The sequence below is a fragment of the Condylura cristata genome, unplaced genomic scaffold (genome assembly GCF_000260355.1).
Source record: "Condylura cristata isolate star-nosed mole 26May11 unplaced genomic scaffold, ConCri1.0 scaffold00032, whole genome shotgun sequence".
NCBI classification, from domain to species: Eukaryota; Metazoa; Chordata; class Mammalia; order Eulipotyphla; family Talpidae; genus Condylura; species Condylura cristata.
This window is the reverse complement of record NW_004567133.1, coordinates 5,514,462-5,526,443: the sequence shown is the minus strand read 5'-3', so window position 1 is coordinate 5,526,443 and position 11,982 is coordinate 5,514,462. Positions and strand designations below refer to the sequence as shown.

The window sequence follows — 11,982 nt, the reverse complement described above, 5'->3', positions numbered from 1 at the left end:
CAACAAAAAAACCTCTACCCTGTATTTCCACTCTCACAACTTATAGTAACTGCTGCATTTGTAATAATCCAAAACTGGAAATAAACCAGGAGAGATATCTATCAGGAGAAAAATATACTAAGAATGTGATATAAAAATCACTACCAGAAAGGTTTGACAATGATCCTACATGTTTTCTAAATTGTTCAAGGCCACAATTACAGGACCAACACAAGGCACAGCTATAATACTTCCTATACATGAAAAATGTCCTCATGATTTGGCCACACACAACTGACCATCTATTGTAGATGTAGTGTTAGTGGACTCCAAATTGCTAACCCTATAGTATAGAACAGTGCAAAATAAGTTAATATGCAGGAGGAGAATCAAAGAACACTGATATCTGGGAATGACCAAGTGTCTATTTTTACCTTCACTAGACAATGGGTGGTTAAGCTGGTTGGGCTACTTTACCCTAACAGAGCCCAGGTGATAGCTTCCTTTTGTTAAGACCAGGGCGCCTCCTTCCCAACATACCTGCACTGGTGGGTCTGCATGCTGAATGTTGTCTTGCAGGTGGCTCATGAGCATGAGGTCACGGGCCTGATACCAGCGTGAGTGCAGAGCGTGATGGTAGATATGACAGAGGATGGCACACGTGCGGATACGGTCTGTGCGGTCTTTGGCATAGATGTACTTGCACAATCTTTCCATCAGTACAGCTGAGTCCTCACCCTCATTTTCTGCCTGGTCTTGTTCAGACTGAGGGAAGGTGAAGAATGGGAAAGTAGAGTGAGGATGTTGGTGGAGGAGACAATGGATCTCATGAGTCCTGTTTCAGCAACCAAGGATGAGGCTCCATTCAATCACATTCTACTCCCTCCAAATTCCCTCCCTGCTCCACCTCAGAAAGTCCCCAGGAAACAGATCTGTCATCAAGTCTTGTCATATAGGAGAGGCCAATTTGATCCCTTTTCCCTGACACTGATGCGAAAGCACTCACCTTTGAGGAGCCCTCAGGGGGGGTAAGCTGCCGCTGATGGGCCTTATAATCAAACTTGTAGTAGGTGTGGAGAATGCGCCTCAAGTAGACACGACAGATTTCCTCATTGTTGCCCTTTTCCTCCAAGTAGCGCTGCACACGCTCAATGATGGCACATACCTGGGCCTCATCCTTCAGGTGTTCCACGTACTCTGGTGGGGAGAACACCCAACCTCATCTCAGCCAGGTACTGAAGCTTTTCCACAATCAATAGTTAACGGCTGCACCCACGAGAAATTCTACTCACTGGACCCTGAACACGTCTCTCATGGGATATGCCAAACTCCCTTTCCTATGTCTTCTCTTCTGCTAACTCCTCCACTAAGAAATTAACTAATCATTCATATCTCACCTCAAACGCTTTCTTCAACCATTAGCTAAAGCAATCACCTTCCCACGTACTTTACCAAAGTCTCTATTTGAGCTTCTGATTGACGCTTGACATTACCTTACTTAATCACTGAACTACCTTTCAGTAGTTCAATGAGCTCCAAGTAAGCACCATGAGTACAGAGGCTTCTGGCTGCTTTGTTCATCACTGCATTCATGAACTCAGAGGGGCACATACAGGTATTTATGTATTATGGCAAAGTGTCCTCTTATTTTCCCTAACCCAGTGCCTTTAATCTATGTTTAACTAAGCCAAGCGGACAGGGATCATACCTTAACAGTTCTAAAAGTGTAGTTCCCAGGGAATGTGCCCAGCAGTTCTAGATGGAACCATTGTTTCTATAAGCTATTTCTGGAAAACCTCTTGGGCCCCATTCCCTTGACACACCTCTGGAAAAGGTCATAAACTCATTGGAAAGAAGTTTCCAAGTAAACAATAAATGGAGACAATCTCAGTTGCCAGTGCAAACAAAAGGTGTATTATCAATGAGCACCATCACCTGTAACAGGTTAGACACAAAGATTGTGAGGCGAGGTCCACCCACTATTAAGGGGGGGGGTCCCAGTATCTTAATGGGTTCTCTGGTGTGGCTGTTGGTTTTTCAAACACTCTCATTTAATATGACAATCTTTAGTATTATTTCCTGCACTTTTCCTCTCTCAGATGTCAATGCTCACTAAGGCTCACCTTGGGAATGAGGATCAGTATTTTGCATTATTTTGGTAAATTCTTCATCCATTCTTTCTACCAGGGTTAGGATACAACCACGAACACGCAGAGGCTGAAGAGGAAGACAAAAAATTAAATTAGCCCACATCTCAAATTTCAACCCCTCTATCTCCACCAAGCCTTCACAAAGTAGACAAAATAACCTCTAAAAACCTGCCAATTAGTCTCTTTACCTGGTCAACATCATGCAAGTTTTCACTCTCTTCCAGAATGTTTTCTCCAACAAAGATGTTGGGGTTTGCAAACAGGATGTCCATCAGCTCGTTAATGCAGTCCAGGCATTTCTGCCACATCTCAGGCTGCAGAGAGCAGAAAGTCAGGAGTGAACATGGAATACACAGATGTTTTCCAAGAACCTCTGAAGAAATCCACAGGGCCTCAACCTCCAAGACTGTGTCCACAGCCAGAGATTTCAGCAGTTTAGTTCTGAATGATGTTATTACTCTCACCTTCATGTATGTGGCCAGGTTGGGGTTGTAATCATAGAGTGAGGCAATGATATTGAACTTGATCTTGACAATGACACCCTCTCCAAGGTTGTTTTCAGAAGCGATCTGAACCAACAGCTGTAGCAATTCAATCTGAGCTGAGCTGGAGGAATGCAGAACTGAGTAAAGTTTTGAAGACCAATGACACTCATCCTGTCATACAGTGTGTGCACCCTCTTCAGATGAGCAAGGCAGGCGTGTTCCCAATACCCCAATCCTTAACACCTCTGTACTTGTATCCCTTTTGTAAAAGGTTTATTTTTATTTATGCATACAAGAACTGGGGTGTAGGTCATAGGTGCAGGGGGTGAAAGAAATCACCAAAGACAGAGTAGGGAGCAAAACAGGTGGATCTGCTAAAATCCACTGCTGAGGGGAGTAGCAGGCAAAACAGGAAAGGTCTGCTGCACCATGTGGGTCAGCTCCCTGGCCGGGGATCGAACTCAGGCCACAGAGGCTGGTGACAGCTTGACAGTGCTGAGACTATAATCCCTGCGCCACCAGGGCCCCTTGTTTCTTTTTTTAATAACCAAAACAGAAATAGCAATAATGCTAACAACCCACCATCCTCTTCAGTCACAGCACAACCAAGAAAATTAAACTTATTCACATTCTATAGATAGGAAAATAGCCCGAAGAGATTAAGTGGTTTAGGTCAAAAGAGAGTAAATAGCAGAAAATGGACTAGTATACTGGCAACACACCATTCCTTCTATTACAGCCACACACTCATCTTTCCAAAACTGTAGCACAGTTTTACCACCAACCTCCACCTTTGCATTGCCACACCCCACGAATCTTACCGATCAGTTCCTTTCTTGCCTCGTGCCTGTAGGATCTCATTCAGTTTCTTGATGACAACAGCATGGGTGATCTCAGTGCCTTTGGCAAACATTTTTGGCTTCTCCTAAACAACACACATCCTATCATGCACAGGCCAAGAGGAAATGATTCTTGTTCTAACTTTCCCCCAGACCTGACCAGAAAGACTCTAACACACCCACAGGAAATGCTTCCCAATTAATTTCAATTCTAAAATCCTCACCTTAACCAGGGGCACTCCACCGCGGACCCTTTCCCACTCTCCGCCTTCATTGTCTTCCTCCTCCTCATCCAGGCGCTTTGATTTCCTATCATGCTTCTTCTTGGCCTTGTCTTCCCGTTTCTTCTCTGCAGCCTTCTTGTCCTCTTCTGTGGTGGGGGCCCTGCCAGGGAACACAGAAGAGCCAAGTCAACTCCCCCTGCACTTCTGAGGTGTCTTCTTCCCATAAACTTTGCAACAAGTCCTGGATCCAAGTTAACGCACTACCAAGAATGGCCTAGAGTTAAACATACCAACAATTATGCCATCTAGCAAAGCCATCACAAAATTCCCCTAAATCATGAAATGGATAGCTTCTGGGTGGGTGCACACTGAGGTGGTGTGTGGGTAGTGCACCTAGAAAAGTAATGGAAGCCACATCACCTTCTCCCATATCCTGCCCTACTTAGCTCTTTCATTTAGTAAGGTACTTTCCTGAGTTCTGTGAGTCAGCCTGGCAAATTTATTGACCCTAGAGGTAGCTGAAAAAACTCTTTAAGTTTAGGGCTGGTTGGTCAGAAGCACAGGAACCAAACCCAGGACCTGTGACTAGTGTCTGTGGCAGGGACAGGCCCGTAGCAGGGACAGGCCCGAGTGATTCTGCACTAAATTCTGGGTAGTGTGAAAACTGAACTGAGTGTTGAATACCCGCTGATGTCCAGGGAGTTGGAGAACTGGTCCAGAGTGTGGAGGGAAAAAAACAGAGGTATTATTATCAAGTTTCAAGGAAAAGCAGATCAGATACACCTCTCAATAGAATGCACACACCTAGATCTCAGTGTCAGATAACTACCTGCTGAAGCAGAGTGACTGCAACTTCTTAAAGTAGGAAAAGCAGAGTGTTCTGCCTACTAAAAAGGGGTAAGGGAGGGGAACAGGGGAAAAAAAAAAGTGTGTTGTTCCTCACTGAGCTTGATATTTGAAGTGAGTACATAGGGGGAGATATCACCTGAAGCCTAAGATTAAGTGACTTACCCACAGTTGGCAGCTATTAAAGGAACAAGGGCTGGGTCTGAGACCCCAATCAGAATTCTTTCCTTTTGTGACTGTACCATTAAAGTTCAGAAAGGCTTGGAACAGCCTCTCCGATACTAAAGGGTTCTCAGATATTAACAGAATGACAAGAACAGCAACTATTGGCAGCTCTCATCCCAAGATGGTCTGCCTGTTTCTGCACAGGTGTTTCTCCCTTTCCTAATAAGCTGTCCTTTTAAAATGTTTAAAAGCAAAAAACAGTGAAACAAAGAATAGCAACTGTCACTGTGGGCTTACCATATTATCAGCCCTGACTGAGTCTTTCCCTCACTTCCCTTGCAGTTCTCCTTGGAGCAGGGCCAAATTCTGCTCCATTCTACAGATTAAAAAAACCTGAAGCTTGAAAGTTTAAGTAGCTTGTCCACTACCGGACAGTTAATTGTGTGAACAGAGATTTGTATCCAGTATGCACGTAGTAAATAATACTGTGGTTGACTATTTGCTCTCTGGAGCCTTCACATTCTATTGGCCTTGTGATTATAGTCAATATACTTGATTCTGAGATTCCTCTGTTGGCCTCTATGACCTAAAAGGAATCCAAGGAAGAACAATCTTCAAACCAATAAAGGCTTCCTACCCATCCCACTGAATCCAATTCACCATCACTTCACATACTTTTTAAGGAATCTGGAGGCCAGCACAGTCTGTTTCCCTTCCTCCTCCTCTGAGTCTGAATCAGAAGATGTGGAACCTGTGTCCCAATCCTCATCATCCTCTGAATCATCTGAGTCTTCATCTTCATCCTTAGAGTAGAAAAATCAAGGATTAGTAGGCAGATAGGGGAAAGTAACTGGTCTTTCTGTTCTCTCGGCTGACATACTCCAGAGAATTTCAGAAGCAGAATAAGAGTGACCTAAAAAAATCAGGATCAGACTAAGAAGACCCAGAGAGATGTGATGGCTTATCCCAGAGACACACAGGTCCCCAGGGGCAGTTATTTTAATTCCAAAGAAAGCCTAGTCTCAAACCAGATGATGTTGCGAAACCTCAGCCTCCCAATCTTGGGATTCAATGAACTTTTTTTTTTTCCTTCAATAGACTAAGAAAGGTCTATAACAGGCAAATCACCTCTCAGCCTAATCTGGCTCTTACCTCCATCTTTTTGAGGAACTTGCGACTGTCCCCAGAGGGAGCTTCTGGTTTCTTTTTCAGGAAATTTGAAGCACTGACTCCATCCTCATCCTCGTCCTCATCTGAAGAGCCTGGTAGAAAAAGAATTAGGATGAGGAAAAACAACTAAAGGGCAACTAGGAGATTAGGTCAAGGGGATCCCTTGTTGCTGAGTGAGGATGAAGAAGATACCAAGAAAGCTGCCTGAAGCACCAGGACAGGAGGTGAGGCCTTTAAAAAGGATCTTTTTGGGGCCTTTTTTGTGGCCTAGGGGGTTAAGTCTCAGTGCTACCATAACAGCTTGAGTTCAACCCACAGCCAGGATGCTAACCCACATATGGTGCAGCAGACCTCTCCTGTCTCGCCGACAGCTCCCCTCAGCAGTTTATCTCAGTAAATCTAATTGTTCTGCTCCCCATTCTGTCACTGGTGAATCCTCTTACCCCCGCCTTCCCCATCTACACAAAAGCAAAATCTCAAAAAAAAAAAAGGATTTTTTCTTCTCACCATCTGAATCCTCCTCATTCTTTTCAGCATCTTCATCTGCGGACTGTTCAGGGTTCTTGACAGAAGGAAATGAGAATAATTATGGGTACCAGCCAACTACCAAGCACCCTACCCCTCCATCCTGCAAAGATTTGTCATGATACCTTCTCCAGTCATACTTCCCATTTGCAAGTGACTTTCTGTCATGAGAGCACTGTCCCTCAGAAAGTTCAAAAAGTCTGCCTCTAACATCCCCACCTGCTTGTAATTTGTAATATGAGACTCGAAATCTCGGTTATATTTTCGGATCTTCTGGCGCAGGGTGCTCAGGGCCTTGGCGTTGTTCTTGTTCATCTTCTTCTTCCCTTCCTTATCTTCCCATAGCTAAAGAAATTTAAAAAAAGGAAGAAAAAGGCAACAAAAACCTGAGATTAAGTATTATTCCCAAACTTAAATTTCCTAAGCGTCACTACTGCTTTTTATGGGTCTTGGAAGCTGAGCTACTTCCTAATTTACTTTTCAGCCCCCTTCTGTATTTCCCCTCACCTCATTAAGATAGTCCTCCAGGTCAGCCAGGATGCGGATATAGAACCGGGGGACACCTTCTTTGTCTATAATGCTCTTAGCCTTCCCATATGCTTTCCCCAGGAGCTCAAATTCTTCCAGGCATTTGGTGACATCCCGAATCTTCATGGCATTGCGAATGGTACGGATAAGGTTTGTAAGCTCTTCAAACCTGGAGTGGGAATCCAACAACACATTGAACATACCCAATATCACTGCCCATTACTCAGAGACTCCCCAATACCTCCCGAAGGCCTCACCTCTTGTCCTTGGCACTTCGGACAACTCTCTTGGTATCTTCTTCATCCTCACTCAGTAACAATGGCCTGTTCGGGAGGAACAAAGACCACTAATCACCCTTTCTAGTTCCCATTTTCCCATTTGTACCATACTTCTCCCTTTGTTTCTTCCTCTTCAGTATCTCACCACGTACAACTTCATCTATAAAGTTTGCTGCAAGGTAGATCTTTTGTAGTAATACAAAGATAACCATTCTCTCAAAAACAAATGAAGGTGCTTATTTAGTGCGTCAAGTAAGATGATAGCTACTCACTGAGAGAACTGAAGAGAAAATGGGGGGACAGGGCACTTGAGCTTGAATGAATGTGAAAAGCTTATAAGCTGGTAGCTGAGGTACCTGAACTAGGCCCTTAAAAAGCAATGTTTCCCCAGGAAGTGGGACCCATGCTGGAAGGATGGAGAGTACTTGAGCTTACTCCCTCCCACTATCACAGCAAATCCTCACCTAACTATGGACTAATCTACACAGAAGCAGACCAGAAAAACACAGAGCTTTCAGGACAAAGAACAAACAGGCAGCATCCAAACGGACACAGGAGTCTCACCAAGGTAGAAACCCCATCACAGGGGTAGTGGGATGCCAATGGAAAGACATTACTAACAGTTTAATCTATAAATATGACATGATCTTAAAAAGGGGGGGTGGAGGGATGGGCAGTATTTCTCCAGTGTGTGAGAAACCAAAAATTAAAATTCTCAGGTGTTTATTACCACCTCCATTATAGTAGTATTCTTCCATACTTTAATGGCCAGTGATGCGGGCTCTCCATTCCTTAACAATAAGAAACCATATTCATAAGGGTAGAAAGTGTTTTTTCAAACAGTGGCACAGACAACCAAAGGAGTGTGTAGTTTTGAGAAACATTGTACTGTTCTACAGAGTGGAACAACCTAAAGAAAATTATTTACGCATACAAGAAATGGGGTAGAGACCAGAGTGTGTGTGTGTGTGTGTGTGTTTGGGGGGAGTCACCAGAAACAGTGGGGAGCAGAACAGGCAGCCTGACTAAGTACACTGCAGAGTGCCCCAGAGTGTAACAACTTTTATTAGCAGATGTGTAGGAAGGCTAGTTCAGTGAAGGTAAACACCTGCTTAAAGAGCCTGCGAAGAAAACCAGGTGGCTGGACTTCACAGCCACATCAAGGCGCTCGAGGAGCACATTCTGTCTCCTGAGAGCAGTGACAGAAACCTCCAGGATTTCTTGGTGCTAAGAAAAGCTAAGGCCTTTGGAGCGTGATGACAACAGACGCGGCCGGGGGAACTTTTCTGGGACTCGCCCAATTCAGAGCGCCCCAAGCTTGAAAGTTACCCCACCCCACCCCTGCTCCAGTCGCTTCGGGGCTCAACATCCTCTGAAATCTCCTCGCCAGACAGGGCCTCCTTCCAGCTGCCTACCCCGAGAACCCCGCAAGCAACCACCATGCACCGGCGCCCCACTACTCACTGTTTGCCGTAGTTACCCCCAACAGGTTTGGTGACGAGCTCCTCCCCAGACAGGGACGACTCGGACTCGCTGTCTGAACCAGTGGTAAAAAACCGCGACATGGCGACGGCGCTGCGGGGCCGCGGCCGGACCTGCGGGACAGCTGAGAGTCGCGGGCCAAGAGTAAGCGCCGCGCCACCACCTTCTGCCCCCGACCCCTCACCGTTCCCCCACGCACCCGACCCAGCGCCCTCCCAGCACGAGGCCCGAGACCTACGCACCAGTTGAGGCCGCGAGTCAACAACGCGTCAGGGAGAAGCCGGAAACGCGGCCAGAGACGCAGGCGGGACCTTACATCACTTCCTGGAGGCGCTGACGAAATTTATTGGACGAAATTTACTGGCTCCAGCGGCCGTCGCGCCACGTAGGGGGCGGGAACAGACCTGTAACCAGGGTCGCAGGGAAGCACCGCGAGATTCCCAGACAGCCGCGCTTTGCTGCTGGTTTAAAATCCTCAACCCAGCCTTGCGGATGAGAATGCCGCCGCCAGGCCTTTAGGATTTTACGGCTCGTCTGTGATACTGCTGAGCTTAGAAGTAGGTGAAGAGCAAACTCTGTCAGGCTTTGAATTCAAACCTCAGCTCCGATATCACTTTGGATTTAATAGGATTCCCTAAGCTCTTTGTATGTGTCTTCCTGAGCTAGGGGGGAAAAAAAAGCCAATAGTATTTATCTCATAGACATTATGAAAATTAAGTGGTAAGTATATGTGAAACATTTAGGACAATGCCTTGTACCAGATAAGTATAGAATAAATATTAGCCAGAATTCATTCATTATTCCACAAATGCTTATTTACTGAACATTTATTATGGACTAGCGATGACCTGGACACTGACTAAAATAATAATGATAATGAACAAAACAGGAAAGATCTGTGATTTCACAAGGAGCTCAAAGTTTAGAATAGTGGAATAATTATCAAGTAATGATTTCAAGATAATTCCAGATAGTGAAAACATCATAAGGATATTAAATTGAGGGAGCCTCCATTAAAGTTTCAGCACTATAAGCTTCACCAGCCACTGTGGCATGAGTTTGATCCCGGCTAGGGAGGTGACCCACATGGCACAACAGACCTCTCCTGTCTTGCCCACTGCTCCAGTCAGCAGTGTTATTTCAGTCCATCTGCCTGTTCTGCTCCCTACTCTGTATCTGGAAAATCCTCTCAGCTGCACCTCTGCAGATTAAATATTTTTGAAGAAGATATTATATTGGTTACATTAGAACATAATTTTGGGTAGAAAGGCCAGGGCCTCTGGGAAGAGGTCATATTGAGTGTGAGCCAAATGACAAAAGTAAAAAAAAAAAAAAAAACTGCAAGGAAGATCTTCTAGGGAAGGGGAATAGCAAATGCAAAGATCTTGGGCAGAAATGATCTTGACACATTCCAGGAAGAAAGAAAAGACCAGTGTGCTATCAGCAAAGTGAACAAAACAATATTATACAAGTAGACAATACTAAATTTTGCAAGCCATTGTAGATCTGTTGATTTAAATCCAGGTGGGCTGGAGAAAACATCAGCAGGGCTTAGCAACACAAGACTATTTTTCATTTTTAAAGGAAGTTTCATTCATTCAATAGTTGTTTAGCAGTGGGGGGACATTTTTTCCTGGAGGAAAAATATTATAGGAAATTAGCAGCTGGGGGTGGAGATGGGAGAGGACCTGTAGGTAGAAGAAGCCGTATGAACAAAAGCCTGGAAACAGGGAAGCTCAGGGCACATTAAGTGCTTAGAATGTGGGCTTAGAATGTGGCAGTCTCTTCACTCATCCTGGTCTGTTACCCCTGTTCTCCTTCTCCTTTTCGCTTTTCCTCTCTTCACTCTCATTTCTTCCCTCCCACTCTGCCTACAGATTCACTTGATTCTGAAATAAACTTCTTTACCTCCCCAAACAGAAGTGGAATGCACTGAAATTACCAAGGGACTCTGAGGTAAACAGTGAAGGAGGTGAGTGAGACGAAGAACAGCGTCATTGAAGATGAAGAAATGCAAATTCATACTAAAGGTACTGATTTTAGAGTGGTTTCCTGTTACTCCAAAGACTCTGACCATGTGCAAAGGAAAAATCATACCAAACTCTATTTTTCACTAATCATTTACTAAGTCATTATGAAAATTTCCAATTTAATGGAGGGGAATTTTTTAGTAAAATTTTTATTAAGTATAACTTCAGATTCAGATGAGTGACAGCTGGTAAATGTACAGCTTGAGTTTTCAGAAAACAAGCACACACCTGTATAGGCATCGAGAAATAGAACATCAGCAGATCTCTCCATCCAAGCTTCCTCCTCATATCCCCCTTCAGTCATAACCCAGCAGCTTTCTTCAAATATTTTTTATTGAAAAATATTTCAAATGTAGAAATAAGAAAAAGACTATTTCAACAAACATCTGTGTATCCATGATCCAACAGTAGTATCAAAACTTAGTATGGTATCACATAACTGCATTTGCTGAACCTAAAGTTTGTCTTTGAAAGAAGGTTACATACACTTGGGACACCCTTTGTAAGTGGAGTTCTTAACAAATAAGCCTCAGTGTTCCTGCATGTGCCAGGTTTTTCGCGTGGGTGATCTTCATTTTGAAATATATGTACATGACTACAAAACATAAATAACACAAAATAACATACTGGAGAAAATATATCTCCTTCCCACCCCTGACCTCCAGTCCCTCAACTTCTCCCCAGAAGCAAAAACAATGGTCAGTTTATAGTGTAATCTACAGATGTCTCTCTCTATAGTATAGATACATGAAAAGATACAGGTATCTGTGTATAAGATTATAGTTAAGGCTATGTATATATATCTGTTACCTATGTGTATAACAAATACTGAATATCTACATATATACTCTACTCTTACCTATATAATCCTTATATATTTACATACACACAAAAATATATGTCTTTTTATGTATCTATAGCTGATATAGAGGTAGGTCAATAGGTCCACCAGTATAGTTATCTATTTGTATATCAATAGAGACATGGAATATATGTTTCCCCTCCCTTTTTTAAAAAAGATTTATCTATACATACAGAACTGGGGTATAGGCGAGAGGTGCAGGGGCAGTGAGATTCACCAGAGACAGAGTGGGGACCAGAACAGATCGACTGATGAAGTACACTGCTGAGGGGAGCAGTGGGCAGGTCAGGAGAGGTCTGCCGGGCCATGTGGATCACTGCCAGGGCAGGGATCGAACTCATGCTAAGGTGGCTTTAGCTTCTTAGTGCTGTGCTTTAATCCGCTGTGCCACCAGGGAGAGCCTCTGCACCCTTTTTTTT

General features: G+C 44.1%; 1 protein-coding gene across 1 annotated transcript in view; it reads right to left on the bottom strand.

The window, feature by feature from the left end:
- LOC101629942 (eukaryotic translation initiation factor 3 subunit C) overlaps positions 1–8,978 on the bottom strand; it is a 17,804-nt gene extending 8,826 nt beyond the window's left edge. The window contains exons 1-15 of the mRNA XM_012731963.1: positions 8,914–8,978; positions 8,654–8,795; positions 7,169–7,234; positions 6,891–7,080; positions 6,603–6,728; positions 6,366–6,420; positions 5,841–5,950; positions 5,364–5,491; positions 3,678–3,837; positions 3,436–3,539; positions 2,594–2,735; positions 2,318–2,443; positions 2,103–2,196; positions 986–1,176; positions 520–744 (exon numbers count right to left, since the gene is read on the bottom strand). Of these exons, the coding sequence (XP_012587417.1) occupies positions 520–744; positions 986–1,176; positions 2,103–2,196; positions 2,318–2,443; positions 2,594–2,735; positions 3,436–3,539; positions 3,678–3,837; positions 5,364–5,491; positions 5,841–5,950; positions 6,366–6,420; positions 6,603–6,728; positions 6,891–7,080; positions 7,169–7,234; positions 8,654–8,754 (1,818 nt within the window). The 5' untranslated portion in view covers positions 8,755–8,795; positions 8,914–8,978. The remainder of the gene's footprint in view (positions 1–519; positions 745–985; positions 1,177–2,102; positions 2,197–2,317; positions 2,444–2,593; positions 2,736–3,435; positions 3,540–3,677; positions 3,838–5,363; positions 5,492–5,840; positions 5,951–6,365; positions 6,421–6,602; positions 6,729–6,890; positions 7,081–7,168; positions 7,235–8,653; positions 8,796–8,913) is intronic.
- Between the last annotated feature and the right edge of the window lie 3,004 nt (positions 8,979–11,982).